Raw genomic sequence first — 19,492 nt, 5'->3', positions numbered from 1 at the left:
CTAATAGTAAGTATTTCCCTGGCAGGTAAAAATTATTTGAAAACAATAGTTAACGCCAATATGATCCAGACGAACCCAAGTAAAATGTGGAAACAAAATGAAACCCAATTTGCATGCCTTTAGCTTGATAAAATACATTTTTTGACAGTTTTTCTTTATGATTAATTTTTCGATTATTTTCTCGATCAAACATTTAGTATATAAAATGTTGGATAATAATGAAAAATGCCTGTCACAGTTTTCTAAAGCCCAACTTGTTATCATGGACTTGCTTGTTTTTTCTGAAAAATCAAAAAAAAAAAAAAAAAGTCAAAACCAAAAAAACATTCACTTTACTGTCAAATGAAATAAAGAAAAAAATGTTCTCACAAGTGAGAAGCTGGGACCAGGGAATGTTTGGCTTGTTTTACTTAAAAAATGACTAACAACTATTAACAACCTTTAATCGATTATCAAAATATCAATTAATCAACCAATCGCTTCAGCTCTAGCTGGATTGAGACTACTCGCACCCTTGCTGAAGTAGTCAGAAAAACCCAGAAGAAGACAAAACAAAATAATTCAATATTCAGTGAAACAGACAGAAATTAATATAAAGCAAGTCAAATGTGGCTGCAGTCATGAAATCTATTCAGTGTTGCATTTTCAGAATCAACTGGATTTTTTGTGCAAACACTCAAAACACTGTCAAAAATCAAGGCGAATACAATGAATTATAAAAATAAACCATCAGATAAATTAATCAATAAATAATATTAAACAAATCAATACAAATATAAATAGCAAGGACTGAACTTCCACATGCCACCAGGGCCTGTTTTACCTGTGTGCCATTCAACACTCATGCAGTTTATCGCTTACATATCCTAGAACATACTTTATATCCCTCATCCTATCTTGATCAACAATTTATGAGGCAGACAATTTACAGAGTTACAAATACAAAGTTCCCTTTTTTGTTTGGAGAAACGTTTCTAGACTGGTGGCTCGGGATCCAAACAAGCTTCTCTGTCGGGGCCACAATCAAATAATGAGGAATTAATGAGTTCCTTGATAAATTGTGACTTCCTGGCAGAGTTTCAGTCCCAATTCAAACCCGAGCTTTAGTGACATTCCTTTTTTTTAGTATAGTTCACAGTACAGAGCTCGAAATTATGTCAGACATTACTGTATTGACACTGTTTCAAGACTGTAGGTTGCAAATGCAAAGAAGTGCTCATATTATACAACAGCATCCCCCGTCCCTGGGATAGAACTCTGTACAAGTGATTGGTGATGACAAGTGCTCGGTACAAAACGGGAATTCATCAGCTAATAGCACAGGAGTTAGTGATTGATTAAAATAACACAATGCTTTTACAGACAAATTACAAATAAACAGAGACAGCGTTTTTTTGGAAAAAACCTGAAGCTTTACATTCATGATGCTTTCCAAAAGTGCACTTCATTAAATGCACAATCTTCAACTCAAGTTTAAAATTAAGAAAAGTATGTAAAGCTTTGTCAAACTGTCAATGCCATTCTGCTACAAAGCCGTTCATCTGTTTATTCCCAAAGAGAAAAAAAAAAATCCTTCACATCTTGAATGACAAATGACAGGGTTAAGAAAAATGGTTAATCTGCCCTTCTAATGCATTAACAACCAGACCTGGGTCGAATAATATTTTTAAATACTTCCCATGGTTTGTTTTAGCAGTTTTGGACAAATGGTAAGACAACAAATGTCAGAAAGGTAAAATATTCACAGTAAATGTCTACCTCTGATTTACTGACAATATTGTAGATGGAGAAAGGTGAACCACCACCATTATGTACCGATTAAAGCTAAAAACAGACTCAGGTTTTAAGTAATAAATGACCCAGACCTTTAACAATCCAAATGCTAACAGTAAGGACAATCCCCTCCTTGTGAAGGACCCGTGAAGGGTTGGGGCTGAGTTAGGACCAGAATCCAGGTCTGTAGCGGTAAGGTGAGTCTTTGGGAAAGCTGATCTCCAGTTTGCAGAGTGGGACGGTTCCATCCCGGTACTGTCCCTCATCCTGCTGATCCAACAGGTTTTCATTCCTGCGGGGGGAGTAGGGCGTCGGGGCCTCCATGGGGGTTGGCAGCACCGCCGGTTCTCTCCCAAACTCAACAGTGGGGGGAGTCTCTGTGCTGGAGGTGTGGGCAGGGGACTCGCCGTTACCCGGGTTTTGTCCATTTCCCCTGGGCCTCGCCTCTGCCCAAAACGCATCACAGCGCGCCCGTGGCGAAGGCCGAGGCCGAGCTACAAAGTCCAGGGTTTTGGGGCGTTCAGGAGCGCAGCGACGACGAGGTGTTGGAGGGAACACAACATTGGGATCAGGGAGCCGGGGGACCCCGTGACAGTCTTCTTTTAGGCCTCTGATACTACCTGTTGTAGTAAAAAGAGAAGAAAAGGGGAAAGAAAAACATTAAGAGAAAAGCCAACATCACATTTCCAGACTGGCTGTTATCAGTACAATATTGGCGATTTACTAAATATCGGCCACTAAAGTTGCACACCATTAATACTCTATGACTGTGGTTGTGGACACTTTTGGATTTCCACGATAGTTTGAATGCAGTTTCAGAAGTTTCAGAAGTCCAATAAGACCAATAAATGACAAAGAGTCTATGCTAGCAGCTCTCTGAGGCTGTATTTATGCACAGCGGTACTTTGAGCTAAATATTAATGTTAGCATGCTACCATTCTCACAATTTCATTGCTAACATGCCAATGTTTAGCCGGTATACTTTTTATCATGTTCACCATTTTAGTTAACAGCCTAACGGCATGCTAACATTTGCTAATTAACACCATACACAAAGTACAGCTGACCCTGATGGAAATGCCATTCGTTTTGCAGGTGTTTGGTCGTTAACCAAAGTCCTGGACAAATTGCTCCTTTGACCCGATGATAGAGCACCAAAGATATTACAGTTCATTTCGAGGGAACCATGAATGTACCAAATTTCATGGCAATCCGTCCAGTAGTTGTCAAGACATTTCAGTTAAAACCAGAAATATGAACGTCATGGTGCCGCTACAGGAAAATCACCAAAATCAGTAAGATTCATAGTCTGGGGACCATGAATATCTGCACCAATTTCATGACAATCTATCCAGTAGTTGCTGAGATATTACAAACCCCAAACTGGTAAAAACTCAAATTCCAATGACTATGCATCTATCTGAAATAAAGGAGACACAAGACTTTACCTGTGTTCTGTAATGCTGTTTTTTCGGGCAATGGTTCCAGATTATTAGGAGGGCAGCTTTTCTTGATGGCTCCGTCTGACGGTGTTCGATGTAGGCTACGTGAGGAACTTGGGGCGCAGGGTAAATGTGTGGGTGTGAGAGACTGGCGGGGGTTACGCTTGAAGCTCTCGAGGTGGGTGTTGACCAGCGGGTTGACCGGGGTTTTGATGGCCTGACGCTGCAGTTGGAGGGATGGCTGTGCGGGCGGTGAGGCAGGGCGGCAGACCAGCACCTCCTCACTGTCCTTGCGCAGCAGGGAGCGGGTGGAGTTGCAGTCAGACACTGATGATAAGGACAGCAGTGTGTAAGAAGGGGGTAAGCCTCGCTCAGGTAGTGAGGGTGCGGAGGTCTTCAGCGGGCTTTCCCGCCGGAACAGTCTGCGAGTGGGCGGGCTGGTGCCTCGCCTCTGGCCCCCTGTTTTGTGGAAGAAGCCCTCCCATCGTGATTTGATGCTCTCCTCTGGCTGGGCCATAGTTAACAAGTTGAAGCCCAGTCCGACGGCTGCCAGAAGGGCTCCACAGCCTAGCACCACCAGATCAGAGCGCCGACCCCCTCCCGGGCTCTTCCTGCACGGTGGTGTTCCTGGCGCCTGGCCACTGGGGCAGTACCCATCTCCATCACTGTCAGCAGTAGCAGCTGAGTGGCCCTCCTTGTGGAAGGGGATGCAGAGGTAGGACTGAGCAGGAGCTTCTCCTGGCTCAGTAGTGAAGCAGCAGTCTTCATTTTCTGAAAACAGGATCAGTCGCATGTTAATATCAATTTCGTTGTCCTATAAAGCTTTTGCGCTGAAGCACAGACATATCAAACCAGTTTTTATAGATACATTCACTCACACACACACCCTTGTTTTACTCAATTCGTGGGGACTTGTCATTGACATACTTCATTCCCCATAGCCCCTTACCTTAGCCTAAACCATCACAACTGAATGCTTAACCCTAACCCTAAAACCAAGCCTTAACCTGTAAACAGACATTTAAACTTTAAACCCAGCATTTTGGTCCCCACAAAGCTGTTGGACCCCACAAGTATTGTGGACTCCCAGGTTTCGGACACCACGAATATGGAAAAACAAGCCCATTCTCTCTCTCTCTCACACACACACACACACACACACACACACACACACACACACACACACACACACACACACACACACACACACACACACACACACACACACACACACACACACACACACACCAGTCTGCCACTTCTTGCCCCTTAAGACTATTTTCTATATTATCAAGTAGCGTTTTTTTATGCCACACCCACACAGACCCACTAAACTGGTCCTGCTTACCCATCTCCACAAGGCTTGGCACTCCAGGCACTGCTGGACTGTGTCTCGGGGATCTGCGAAGGTTTGGGGCGCTGCAGGACCGCTGCCTGCTGCCCTCATGGGGAGGCTTCACACTGTCAGGAGGAAAGGGAAGAAATAATAAACACCAGGCTCAGATTTTGTTTTCAGTGACACTTTTTTCATTTTAAAAGCAACAGTATGTGATCTAGTATATTAGATTAAAACATTGACATAAAAGATGAATGTAATCAGTAGAAGGTGGAGTAGTACTTTTTCTAGACTCAAAATTTCAGTAAACTGAGTGGACAGTTGAGTTGGTTAATATCTCCAGTCCTCTCACCTGGCATCAGCGCTGTGCTCCCTGTATTGGCCACACCCATGGGATCTGCCTTTCTTCCTGGACCCTTTCCTCTCACTCTCCTCATCATCCTGCTGAAAACCTGTGTTGCGACCCCAGGCTATGCACCCCTCTCCCGGAGTGACTGCAGAACAAGACCAGGCCAAGGCCAAACACTGAATTGCTTATAATGAAAAATAACTGTACAAGAAAACCCCAATAAATTTAGGCGTCCTTGGAGAATACACAAATTCTGCGCTCCTTGGTAATAATGATCAATAAAAATCAACATAAATTTTAAATATAAGATGATAACGGTTCTTACGCTGGATGGCTCTCAGGCGGGGCAGTATCGGTGGGCTGGTTGGAGGGCTGGAAGTGCTGCTGAGCAAACTCCTCCGCCGATCGTGGGAGGGAGATGCCTGCACTGTGATTTTGTGCTGAAAATCTAAAAAAAAAATATGTTAAAAAAGAAAACACATTAGCTTCTAAATTTAGGAATCTGATTAGCACAAGAAGAAAATCTAAGAGAATGTAATGCAATGCAATTATGTAACTTTTTAGTAAAATATAAATTAAATTAAATTGCATACTGTATATTATAGTAATTAGAAATAATGGTAATTAGAAAAACAGAAGAGAAAAGCTAAACGTGAATCAGATGACTCCTGCCCAAATTTATTTTATTTTTTTAATTTTGTCTTTATGTATAAAGGACAACACACATTAATCAACTTTTTTGTAAATGTTCAACTGTTAGCCAACCAGGAAATTTTCAGCTGCTGTCTAATTTTCAGTTGTCCATCTACAATGACAAATTGCCTGCATTCACACCATCTACATTTTTAAATTACAGTGTTACAGTTGCCAGGTACCTAATCAGGCGAGAGTCTGTTTAAAGGTGGACATACAGCTGATCTGAAATTTGATATAGAGCTTTTATACCTTTCTTCAAAGCTTGGCGACACTGACAAGCTCAAATATCACAGTGTTTTCGGATCATTTCTTTCTTGACATACAATATTGTAGGTATGGGTGTTGATACTCAAAAGGAAGTTCAACTCAAACTAGGGATTGGTGTGATATGTTTCTGAGAAACTGAAAAACTTGTGTACACTGACAGACACCGTGGCACTACAATTTGTTTGAGTACCTGAAGGCAAGCTGATCCTGTTCCCATCCTTGAGTTTAAGGCGGTTGCGGCGGAACTTGCCCTGCCTGCTCTCCACGTGAGGCTTTTCCTGGTAGAGCTGGTGAATGATGATGTTGAGCTCTCGCTCCAGGATGTGGATCTCCCGCTCGGCTAGTTCCTGCTCGCGCCTTCTCAGCGCCTCCTCCTGACACTTCTGCTGCAGTGCCGCGCGGGTCAGCTCCTCCTCCCACGATCGAAGCTCCTGAGGAAACAAGGAGAAGAGGCGATGGAAAAACCAATGAAACTCGTGGAGCACCTGCATTCAACTCCAAACCCTAAACTTCCCCAACTTCCTCATGCACATAAATTCTAATATATACGTCATCATAGAGGAGCCTGAGGTTTAATTGCAGGTTTTTACATCAGCTCAACCTCTCATGTTTACCTTTTCCTTGGTCCTCAGTTGATCAAACATTTCCTGGATTTCCAGTTTCCAGTCATCCTGCAGAGAGTGGAAGGATTCCGCTGGCATTTCAAAAAAGCCAGACTCCTCAATGGCCGTCAGATGGTCCAAAACAGATGTGAACTGTGGCCGGGAGTGAGGGTCTGGGCTCCAGCAGTCTGTGTCAAAAGATGAGAAGCAGTCTCAGGCCAACTTTCCCTCAAGCAAAAATAATTTTTGACACTTCAAATGGCTCCAGGAAAGTACTAAAATAATCTGTTTGGTAATTTGATGTAAGTAATTATTTATATTTCAGAGGCCTTTCTTTCTTCTTGTGGATACTCATCCTGAGGATAATAATTGCTATTGGGCAGGAAATATTTATATTTTTCTGTCTTACCCTCCATAAGACGTGCAAAGGGCTCAGGACAAGTAGAGGGAACGGGTAAAGCCAGTTTGTTCATCGCCACTCCATAAGCCACCGCAAGACCATCGATGCCCCGAAAAGGAACTTCTCCAGTCAGCAGCTCCCACAACAGCACACCGTAACTTTATAGTTAAAAAAAAAAAGGGGGGGGAAAAAAAACATACTAAATGATGATCTGAATGAATATATGAATGTCAAGCAGGATGTTTGCTGAAAAAAGAGTGTGAATGTTCTGCAAATCTACTGTATTTGAATAAATGTGAAAAAGGGATTAGAATGGCTGTACTCTGGTAAATGCCAAGATGAGACAGAGAAGGTCAAAATACAGAAAAAAATAATGCCATCAGAGTAGTGCAGTATCTGACAGATTCAGGACTAATGCCAAAACCTCCCACTGATGAGCTGTGGTAAATGATCAAGAAGACAAACACGTCAGGAATGAATGTTACAGATTCTCTATGGTGGGTTACTATACTGTCATATAAAATCATTATCCAAATTCTGGCAAATGCGGCTAGTCAAAATGACAGACGTAGATCAAATAGCACTTGGAAATAACTTAAAAAAATAACATTCTGATGCTCTGATGGGACTGCACTTCCTGTTGTACACTGTATTGTCTTATGCAAACCTCACCCTATGAAATTAAAAATTATTTAACATTATTGTTTGACCTAGGTGTATTCTTTTTAATCTTTAGTAGTGTACAAGCATTGATTAGGGACACAAAGTAGTTCCCCCGCCCTGGTTAGCACTCCTGATGACATTCACCTTCCTTTCATTAGTGCTTGAATGCACGCTGCCTTCTCTTGGCTCTCTGACTGATCACACTTTAATCCTGTTTTAGGGGGAAACCCCGCATTCAGCCAGGAATAGCCGGGCTGGACCGTTAATGCTTCTGCATGTGTGAGGACAACACAGCAGATTGTCAAGAGGAACAATTTGAAAAAAAATGACACATGGCACTGAAGCAAACAAATTATTAATCTCAGAGCACGACTGCAGTGTGAAACTGAATCACATTGGAATTACATACCTACATTAGATATTCATATAAGCAAGTGCATCTTTACTTTTGTGGTCTTACAACAGGACTGTGCAAATTCTTACTTCTAAAGTTGCCAAATATATTATTAGGATATGGGGTTCATATGCAGAGTAAACGCTATTTGGCTCCAGTGTTCTTAACTTGTTTACAGCAGGTTTAAACTGGAGTTATTGCTGAAATGAATGGTTATTAACATTATTGATTAACGTGCCAAATATTCTCACAAATTGTTGGGTCTATAAAAGATCATAATTTCTCAGAGCCCACGGTGAAGTCTTCAACTTGCTTGTTTAGTACGACCAACAGTCCAAAAACCCAAAGATATTCTGCTTGCTATACTGTAAGTATAGATAAACACAGCAAAGTTTCACATTTGAGAAGCCGAATCAATTAAATGTTTGCCATTTTTTGCTTGCAAAGTAACTTAAAAGATTAATAGAAACAGTTGTCGGTTAACTTTCTGTTGGCCGACTAATCGATTAATTGAACAGTCTTTCAGCTGTGCTTTCAGTAATAACAAATGAGATTGAAATGAACCAATCTTTAACATATTGCAACTCAATCGATGTATAGACTATGAAAGTGACGAATATAATATATGTGTACATCTGTGCTGCTATGAGCATTGACTATGCAGAAATTTTTTCAAATGTTGACCTATTTAATATAATTAAATTGAAGATGTCCTCTTTGAATCCTTTGCACTACCTTGCGCATTTGCATTTATAAAATTGCATCGTATAGTTTGCCATATATAGTCTCTTTACATTTTACATTTTATTCTTATTAGTATTCTTTATTGCATACTAGCCTTTTCAGTACCAACTTCAGTGTGGTATACTTAAGCCTACTGTAGTTTTGTACTCATCTCATAAAACACAATATTCTGTCCTTTTCTGTGTCTGTGCTTTGTTACTATGGAAACTGCTGCCAGAGCTGAATTTTTTCCTGTGCCTGGTGGATAAACTGCTTGTCTTTTTGGCTCAGTTTTTAGACCAGTTTTACAGCCTGGTGCAGTTTGTTTGCTGCATAAACCCCCTCCTCTGCCCACCTCCAAACGTCGCTACCCTTGGAGAATGTAGACGAGCGGATGACTTCAGGAGCCATCCAGGCGTAGGTGCCGGCGGCGCTCATCTTGGTGGTGCGGTGCCACTCTCGAGCCAGGCCAAAGTCTGTGATCTTCAGAGTCTTGTTGCTGAGGTCTTCCATCTCAACCCTCTCAAGGATTAGGACTGGAGCGGGTATGTGGGTCGGCAATGGTGGGAGTGGGAGGTGATTTGGGAAGGGGTGGATTTCAGTTGGAGGATGATGAGGAGGTTGCAGGATGTGGGGAGGGGGGGGATTTGTGCAAGTTGGCAGGAGGGTTGACGGTAAAGTAAAAGGTTTCAGGTGATCATCACCAGGATTGAAACGTTGGGAAAGGCAGCGGCAGGAGTCCAACGGTAAAACACAATGCACGTGGAAACGCAAAAAAATCAGACACATGGTGGATGAAAAAAACAGGATGCGGTTGGTGGGAGGCCACGATGAAAGGATTGGAAGCATAAAAGCAGAGTAGAGAAAAAGAGAGAACAGAGAAACCAAGAAACAGTCAGCCACTACAACACAGCAAAACAGAGATGAAAAACACTGACCTTGATTAATGCTAATGATCTCACTGCGTATTTTTACAGTAGAACATCTCAAACAAACACTGATACGACAGTTAAACTACTGAAATAGCCTGCTATGACACACCCATTTGCTGTAATAGGCTCTAAAAAACAACCCATTCCCAACATGCACAAGTAAAGCAGGACTCCTCCTAACCACATGCTCTCTCGCCCCCATTCAGCTCCATAATGCTGGGCCATCTGCTGTGGCTGTGCCCAGTGGAGAGGGTGTGTCTGCAGGCTGCGGTGCACATCAAGTGCCCCTTCATCAGCTGCTCATGTGGCTCTAATGCTACCGAAGAAACTAAACCCAAACATGTAACTAATGTAAATCCTGCTCCTGTGCAGCTCAGGAGGTACAACACGAAACAAACACAGCTGATTCCCCTCGAGGCCAATCATGCTCCAAATGTATGCACTCAATGTAATGTACGGTGCTGCAGATAAGAGCATCTGCCAAATGGCATGTTATGTGAAAAAGAGGCAGTAGAGATAGTTGAAAGGGTGGAGGTCAGTATTTCTTCACGGTACAAACAAAACCGTTGTGGATTAAGTGATTATGACTGCAATGTGACAAATAGCTGAGTGGGTTACAAATAATAACTGAGAAAGATAAGTATTAATCTGGTTCTATATCACAATTTTTGTTTCTGAAGGATAAATCAGAATAAAGTTGCAGGATTTACTGCAAAATCGACCAGCAGCAAAAGTCGACATATACATATATAGACAATGACCATGCTGCTGAAACAGATCTTTACCCAGAAAATGTCACTGCAATAAATCGAGTCACATGTTGATCAGATTAGGTAAAGTCGAGGGTATACAGCGTGTACTGCAAACGCCACTGTTTCACAGGCGGACCACGGTGTGATGTACTTATAGTACGAAAACTGCAGCTATGCTAGTGGCTCTGTGAGGCTTTACTCAGGCAAAATTGCTAGCATTAGCATGCTAACAAGCTTCAAATGACCATGCTGACAGGCTGTTGTTTACAATGTTTTTGAGCACACAAGCATTCAACCCCTAACTAAATAAACTATTATAACTATGAAATGTACTTTTATGTAGATTTATCCACCATGGGTATTTATTTCTGGTGTTTTTAGTAGTCGGTGTTGGTTGATTTGGATGTGCGCACTTTACTTTCAATTATTTTATGACTGAATAAATTGAACCTTGAACCTGAACTCTAACATTTGCTAATTAGAACTAAACACAAAGTACAGGTGAGGCTGATGGGAAAGTCTTTAGTTTTGAAGGCATTTGGTCAGAAAACCAAATTATTGGACAAGTGAAGATTTTGAACTAAAGATGAAGAGTTCAAGGATCACCAAAGTTATTACAGCTAATCCTGAGGGCAACATGAATGCCTGTACTAAACTTCATGGCAATCCATTCACTAGGTGTTGTGAAATTTCAGTCCGGACCACGTTGTCGGCTGCTTGATATTGCCATCCCTAGATCCACAACCCTTGCATAGCTATAAATGAAACGGTTTAGTGGGTAGGTCCCTATTTCTGAGCCTTTGAGAAAAAAAAGATGCAGAGATGCAGGACAGAAATCTTGACTTTCGTGTCTTTTTTAGGTACTGAGCTTCATAAATCTACCACAGACCATTTCACTACCACAGCGATGCGTCACAGGGTGGGGTATCAGTATGCCCACATCCTCCTCCTGAAAGCAAACGTGCGTCCTGAGCAACTTCTGTAACCACTGACTAGACCAGAGTTTCTTGAGTTCAGGGACTGGATGCCATAAGGTCCTGCTTAAAAATAAAGTTTCTTAAACTCAAATGCAAATCAAACAAATGTGAAATATATCACACTTTCCATATATTGCATTAAGAACTCCCACGATGCTCCAGTAAACAGAAACAAAAGAATGACATACTGTTTATAACTTCTTACAGTATAAGTTAAATATAGTGTCGCAGACAAGAATGGAAAGGAAAACTCTGGATTAGACACTTGCATGGATAGACTGGCATGCCGCACTGTCCCGCACTCCTCCTGTACTGTGAAGAGGGCATGGGTTTTCCCCACAGAGCCCAGGAGGGCAACTAGTTAGACCGACTTAACACTTTAAAGCAGCCTATTGGAAGTGAAGTGCCTGAGCTGATCACCAGGGAACGGGCCAATGGCAGGAAAGAAGCTGGCTGTATATGTTGGCGGAGCCTCCAGTAGGGAGGCTGGGGCAGAGCATTGGGCAAATCCTCAGTAATAGGCTTGGGAATTAGGGGATCCAGTTGGGTAAAATGCAAGATTACAGCTGCTCCACAAACATACATGCAAACGCATTTTACTTTCTGCTCTAATTTCTGAATGATATATAATCAGTGCAAATCACAGCTAGCTGAGCGTGGACTGAGCATGGTGTGATATATTTTGTTGCAATACGTTATTTTTGACTGTCCCATAGCCCAAAATGACCATGATATATCTGTGCAAGGTTGCTGTTTAATACCAGTGAGAAAGTCTTTACTATTCCAGATCATGACATTACTGGCTTTAAAAACACACACACGCACGCACGCACACGCACACACACACACACACACACACACACACACACACACACACACACACACACACACACACACAAATTTAGCCTGAATTTGGTTTGGAAATGACCTTCCTCCCTGCATTTAACTACGGAAAAACAACTGAAACTACAGGCAGCATTAAAAACGCTAAGAACTAGAGGCACATATAACAGTTATTATTATTATTATTGATCAATCAGGATGTAATTTTCCTTATAATTTGACAAAAATAGTGACAACTGCCCATCAGACATTGCCAGAGACCACAATGGTGTTTCAAAATTGTTTGTTCATGTCTGACTAAATACCCACAGTATATCTACAATGATGTAAAAACAGTGAGTAACACACAATTAAAGCTGAAACAATTAGGTCATTAATCCATTATTCAGTTTAAAGAAAATTTATTGGCAAATTAAGGGAAAAATTAAGGGAAAAATATCAAACATTCTCTGGTTTTCGCTTCTCAAATGTGAGACCTTGCGGCTTTTCTCTGTTTTATACCATTGCGGATTGCATATCTTTGTGTTTCGAATTGTTGGTGGGACAGAACAAGCACTTTGAAGACATCTCCCTGGTCTTTAGGAAACTGTGATGGGTATTTTTCACTATTTTGCTGTTTATTTTTACACAAAAATTGAGAAAATAATCACAAATTTGATGGATAATGCAAACAATTTTTAGTTGCAGACCTATATGCAACTCTTAATAAAATACTCATTGAAATTGGAAATGATTAATGCTCTGTTGACCCTAAAATCACTGAATCATTTTGGGAGCTCCCACTGAGATAAAGAATTTTCTTACACTGCAGAAATAACCATGTGACGTCAGTAACACGCAGATAGGGACTCTTACTGTTGCTGGACTTGAGGTCCCGGTGAATAATGGGGACGATGGCCTGGCTGTGGAGGTAGTGCATGCCCCGAGCGATCTGCACAGCCCAGTCCACCAGCGTGCAGGGAGGGATGCGTTTCCCCGCGAGGGCCCGGTTGAGGGGGCCACCCCGGGCGTACTCCATGACCAGGCACAGGTTGGGCTCCTGCAGACACACCCCCAGCAGAGCCATGATGTTGGGATGGTTGAGCATGGCGAAGAGCTTGGCCTCTTGACGCACACTCTCCAGAGTTTGCTCGACGTCCTCATCGGGGTCCCGTCGTGCCGCCTTCACGGCCACCTCTGAGCCCCGCCACACTGCGCGGTAGACTTTCCCAAAACCACCCACCCCGATGATTTCCTCCAGGGTCAGCTCTGAGAAGTCAATCTCCAGGACTGAGAGGAGATGCAAGAGAAGAGGACAAAGTGGACATTTAGAGCGACAGACAAAGAAAAAAATACAAAGCTGACATCATTTTGATCTTTAAAGGGGACTTCTACTTTTTGCTCAAAGCCATCCGAGGACATCAGAGGTCAGGGGCAGCCTGTCTGGACCTGGTAGGAATCCACAGTTTTACTCATCAGCAGGGCAAGTGCTTGCCAACAAGGATCTCTAAACCGGGTCATTCAGTCTAAGGATGCTTTCTCAAAGAACTAAGCCACACTGCTGCCCCAAACACAGAATCTGGTGGAACTATCCCTCCTGGTATTACACAATGGGGGAGCATCCCTCCAAAAATCTGGCAGGCACGTTTGGAAGAGCAAGGAAGGATGGGTAGAGAAGACGCAATGCCTTCTAGTGAGTGTTTGTGTGGGGATGCGAACAGGAGCCTCTGTGTCTTGTGTTTGGACTGTGGCTAGAAAAAGGCTCCTGTTGTGGATTCCTGTCAGTCTCCTAAGCAGACTGACCTTGATGAATATTTCAGGTGGGGTGGTATGTGAAAGTAGGCCAGCTGCCTCCGAGTACGAAGCGATGAAAGCCAACAAAAGCCCTGAGACAGCCAACAAAGACAGCTGAGGCGCAGTGGTCCACCCAAAGAGCTGGGTGTTAAAAGCAGTGAGAAGTAAGAGTGTTTTCCCTCGGGCCTTCGCAGTGCGGCCTGTTGGCATATAGGGGCTTTTGATTCTGCTTATTGTATCCAGCTTTTGGGCCTCACACTGGGCTGCAGGAAGCGTTTTCCTCTGCAAGCACTATCTGACACTTCTTTCTCTCTTGCTGCACGGTTTTGGTGCAAACACTGTCAGTCCCCATGAAAATGAGTTCAGACCAGGCCAATGGATCTCAGCACAACAGAGATTGGTGCGATATCTGACGACAATAGGCCATCGCATGTATAGGACTTGCGGTTACGTGCTCCTGCACACACTGTGCGCGGTAATCTGAGCACTGAGGCGGGGTGACCGCGGGCTGGCTGTTTGCTTGACAGGCAGTGGTGGCGAATAATGGTCCTGAGGCTGCGAGGATGCTCGGACCAGCCTGACTCTAGGCCAACGGGGGAGCGCTGCGCCTATCGTGACACAGCAGTCTCAACACGGGTTTCTCTGGCCTTCTAACAAAAGACGGGCGACGACGCTGCCCGCCGCCGCGATTTCCCGTGACAGCACATTAATTTCGTTAGCACAGTCGCGGAGCACAATGGGATACTCACGGTGCAGAGGAGGCACCGAGTAGTGCTGCTCCGAGGTGTCCCGCATTTCCTCCGGAATGCCATTCCCTTTGCTCACATAATTGGAAGGGAAAATGCCGACCCGGTCTGCTATCATACCGGTCCACCAGCCCTCATCCCCCGACACCAGGGAATCCTTGGACAGGACCTCCACCAGGTCGCCCCTCCGGAGGCTGAGCTCGTCGTCCGCGGTCGCCTCATAGTCGAACACGGCCGTCCAGAAACCCGGCGCGGCGGGTTCCGCATCCGGCGCGGCGCTGATGCCATTCTGCGGTGTCGGCCAGCGAAAAACATCTGCCTCTGCTTCTTCCGACGAGGAAACGCACGCCTTGGGACTCAAACTACTGTCCAAAGCGGGTTTGAAGACATCCATGGACGCGATCCATAGGGGCGACCTGGATCACTGCAGGCGCATCCACCTGACGCGGCTGGCTGGCTGGCGGGCGGCTCGGAGCGCCCCGCGTCTGCACACACACACACACACACACACACACACACACACACACACACACACACAAAGCTAAGTATCGGCTAATCCCACACACAGACCCTGTAGGAAAACGGAGGCACCATTCTGCTGCATCGTCTGCCTTTCAGTCCCCGGCCGGCCGCCATCAAACGCACGGCTCCAGCCTGGTGATTTCCAATGCACGTTCCCCAAACCCAGTCACCGCTGCAACTCCTGGGACCCAGTAGTCTTTATCTTAAGCCAATTGTGCCAACGTGCGAATCGTCGCCGTCTTCCTATTGGTGCACGGGCACGTCAGTAACAGCTCGACTCCCACCCTCCCCTCAGCGTCAAACGCCGGGTCGCCCATCTCACGGCGTGAACCTGCTCCATGCCAATTAAACACGTACAAGGAAGCATTTCTTTTTCTTCAAATTGTCTCCTTTATTTAGTTATAGACCCCCCCCCCCCCACACACCCACCCCCACCCACACACAAAAAAAGTAAATAAATAAACAAAACAGAACAAAATACTCAACTCAAGGTTAAATTCCATGCACAATTTCCCCGAAATAAAAACAGAATTCATAGCAAGGAGTAAAAAAAAAAAAAAAACAGTCTACACAAACAATCAAATGAACAGTTCCCACTATTTCAGAGATGTGACGAGAAGATGAAGTGCGTGTGGATGTGTGTGTAGTTGAAATTCAATCAATAGTCCGGCCATACTTGTTTTAAAACGCGATCTCAAGTGATTCCGTGCATCTAAATTTTCTTTTCACTTGATTAAATTTCAACTTGTTAATGAAAAAAAAACAAGCAAACAAAAAAAAACAACAACAACAAAACAAAACAACAAAATAAGTCCTAAATGTTGTGTTGTAAGACGCCAGGAATATACTGCAGCTTTGAGGAGAGATTCACGCCAGACGCACTATACAGAGAGCGGATGCGCAGCGACAGCGCTTCCGCATGTTTAGTCTGTGCGAGCGAGAGTGATCACGAGTGACACGACGTCCGAAACCCCCCCACCGTCACTTCAGTCCACCTCGGGGATTCGTTTTTCACACGCGGTGCCTGGGCGTAGATACAGATACTGTTATCTCCATGTCTTTGTGCACATACAGAGGTGGTGACAAAATAACATGTGGATTTGGGAAGACGATGACAGACGGGGGGGGGGGGGGGTCTGCGGAAGCACGTTTCTGCCAGGAAAAAGAAAGAAGAAAGAAAAAGATTTTGAAAGAGTTTGTCATGATCAAAACAAAGAGTCAAAATTTTTACTTCGTCAAAATTATAACTTATTAGGTCAAAATTATGAAATAGTAAGTCAAAGTTCTGGTATATCAGGTCATAATTTGACTTAAATTATTGAAATGTCAAAATTATGAGATAAAAAGTCAAAAATGATAGTTTACTAAAAAGAAAATGATATGTGGAATTTTGTGACAGTCAAAATCTTGACTTAAATTATGATAGTAAGTCAAAACTTTATGAACTTTAACTCAGACATAGCAGGTCAAATATGTAATATGACCTTTCATTATTATTATTCTAAGTTTTTAAGGTATTTGTTTCTTTTTCTGGCAGAAACGGGCTTCCATATGTGGGACATCGGAGGGCTTATGTTGCTTTTTCTTTGAGTTTTAATTCCAAAACTTGAATATTAAGCTCTTCTATTATTCAACAGAGTAATGGAGGTCATTTTTAAAAGGCTTCATTTATTTCTCCATTAGGCACCAAACAAAGATTTTAGTGCTCTTATGAGTGTGTGAGAGGAAAAAAAAAACTGTGTATTAAAGTGGAAAAGACAAGGAAGAAAGGTCGGAAAATGCCCTTTGATACTCAATTAAGCTTTAATGTACCTGAAAATGCCTGAGTAAAATACTGATATCAACAAAAACATCCATCTAAAGTTATGTTTCTGCAGTTTACAGGATCATTGCCTCAGTGCTGTTTTTTTTTTTTTTTTTAAATGTCAAATCTGAATTTGGAATATTCTGTGGTTCACAAAATGTAAACAAAGCAGTTCCCCTGCTTTGCATGCAGTCCAATCAACAGACATGGAGATAATTATGATATAAAAGTATGAGACACCAGACAGTGGACTGGTTTCACAGGAATGGAGCAAAATGTAGCTGCATGCTGAGAAAAAGACATTTTTCATGACACAAAGTGACTCCTTCACTTTGCCTGGGGACTGGATGAGAACACAAAAATGAAAAAATAGGAATCAGGGGTCATTTCGAATAAACATTTCTCCAGAACATGTCCCCTAAAAACAAATCCACACCTCCAGTTTGGGCTTGTGCTTTTTCACTGCAACACACAAGATTTTTATAGCAGCATGTTCTGCCACATCTCTGTTGTTGTGTGAAAAACCCTAATAACGCCAGTTTTTGTCCTGGCCGGAAGTATTAGGGTTTGTTTGTGAAAACTTTTTTTCAAGACCTGTAATGACAAAAATACAATGTGGTCAGGCAGTAAACGAGTCTGCTTTCCTAAATACCTGAAAAGTTCATTCTGTGACAGTGGCAATATGATGCAATTAACACAGTTTTTCTCAAAATCTGCAAGTAGACACATAGTCAGGCTTGATTTAAGTCAGTGAAACCAGTGTTTGCTTATGAACCAGAAAGTTGCTTTTATTCCACAGTAAAAGGACAAAACGGGTTGATCTCAAAACATCGTCAGCTTTGGAAATTTGCTTTTTTATTTTGACATCTCATTGCAGGCCAGGAAAAACATACCTATCCATAAAAATGTGCCCCTTTTCTGTTTCACAAAAAAACAAAAATTAAAAAAAAAAAAAAAGTTAATAGAACATTATTCACCTAACCACTGACGTTTTCCTCAGTGTCTCAAAAATTCATCAACCACAAGTCTAACTAGTGTACGGTGATATTTCACTTCCATCCTGCAGGCTGAGAAAAAAAAAAATAAATAAAAGTCTGGTGTTTGGAGAAGTGATGTGTGTGAAAAATGATTTTTTTTTTTCTTCTACGGAATTAAGACATGTATTTTTAAGACAAAATGACAGAACCGATTTATAGTCGTGCCCCTTGTGAAGACCAAAGACTCCGCCCGTGCACATGAGTGCAGAGAGGACGCACAGCCTGGCTTCGGCAGGCAACATGCACGGCACACAAACACACACCGGCCGACGTTCAGCCCAACGCATCCCGGCAGATAAAATCAAGAACACAACCAAAGAAACAATACAAGTAGCCACTAAAGGCAAAGATAAAAATTAAGAACACTGGCACTTCCTTGTCATTGTACTGTTAATACCTGCTGAACTCAAGACTCAAAGTATTTTCTGTCGCAGGATTTTAGCAAAGGAAAGGGTGACATAGTGACTCAAAAAAAGTAAAATAAAAACTTAAGAACTTCACACTTCCACTGACACTGGCTCAGATGAAGCGACTGCAGATAACCTGTAGATGAGATGTGAGAGTTGTGTTGACCCCCCCCCCCCTCACAGGACACCTATAATGTGTCTATGTAAACATACACTGAAAAATTATGTACATAATGTGGGTTTGTGTTGCCTCTGAATGGGACGGTCAGCCGCCCGACTGTCCTCCCTCTTATGTAGCAGTGGACCCGTTGTTCTACTCCGAATGTGTGGTGTGTGCGTGTGTGTGTGTGTGTGTGTGTGTTTATATATAAAAGAGATAGAGAGGGATAGAGACAGAGTGAGGTGAGCAGGTGTGGTCCGGGGGCCAGGAAAAGAACATCCCATTCAGCCACGAGACGTATTTACAACACTGCTCACCACAAAGGAAGAACACTGAGGAAGAGGAGGAGTGCTAATAGAGAAGTGGAAGAAGGGACGACCACAGGGACTGGAGACTGACGTCCCTCCTGTGGAAATACAGTGTCACTGCCACTTACTGTCACTTCTTTTTTTTGTTTTTGTTTACTTTTTTATTTTTTTATTTTATTTTTTTTAAACAGATGCTGCATCCCACCTCTTTGGTAATCTCTTGGGGTGATTTTTAAATTAGCCAAGAACTGACTGATTATATACTAACATACACATTATGCAAATTAAGTAATAATCACATTGTCTACTGCTCTTGGGAGTTTCAAACGTTTTCAAACGGAGTTTAAATTTTTTTTTTCTTCTCATTTTAAAAACAAAGCACCAGTCGTGTGTTAAACGGCATTCAGTATCAATATCAGGTTACTTTCAAATTTAACCTGGAGCTACCCGCTTCTCTGACACCCCCACGCCGGCGGCTCTTGACACTGCTTCTTCACTGAAGAGTTTCAATCCGAAATGGGGCATCACTGAAACAGATCTACTTTTAAAATAATGACCAGAAGCAAAGTTGTGATGAAAAATCATG

At 42.8% G+C, this 19,492-nt stretch overlaps 1 protein-coding gene across 1 annotated transcript; it reads right to left on the bottom strand.

Moving 5' to 3' along the window:
* Window positions 1-1,938: 1,938 nt before the first annotated feature.
* Window positions 1,939-15,062, bottom strand: map3k9 (mitogen-activated protein kinase kinase kinase 9). Its single transcript, XM_040137695.1, has 11 exons — window positions 14,672-15,062; window positions 13,005-13,418; window positions 9,001-9,181; window positions 6,875-7,023; window positions 6,478-6,653; window positions 6,054-6,294; window positions 5,226-5,348; window positions 4,904-5,045; window positions 4,564-4,676; window positions 3,222-3,986; window positions 1,939-2,393 (listed from the first exon to the last, which is right to left on the bottom strand). Exons 1-11 carry the CDS (start codon window positions 15,060-15,062, stop codon window positions 1,939-1,941), a joined length of 3,150 nt encoding a protein of 1,049 aa, XP_039993629.1.
* Window positions 15,063-19,492: the final 4,430 nt, after the last annotated feature.

This window comes from Xiphias gladius, chromosome 10, assembly GCF_016859285.1.
Source record: "Xiphias gladius isolate SHS-SW01 ecotype Sanya breed wild chromosome 10, ASM1685928v1, whole genome shotgun sequence".
NCBI classification, from domain to species: Eukaryota; Metazoa; Chordata; class Actinopteri; order Istiophoriformes; family Xiphiidae; genus Xiphias; species Xiphias gladius.
This window is presented reverse-complemented; position numbering and strand designations above follow the sequence as displayed.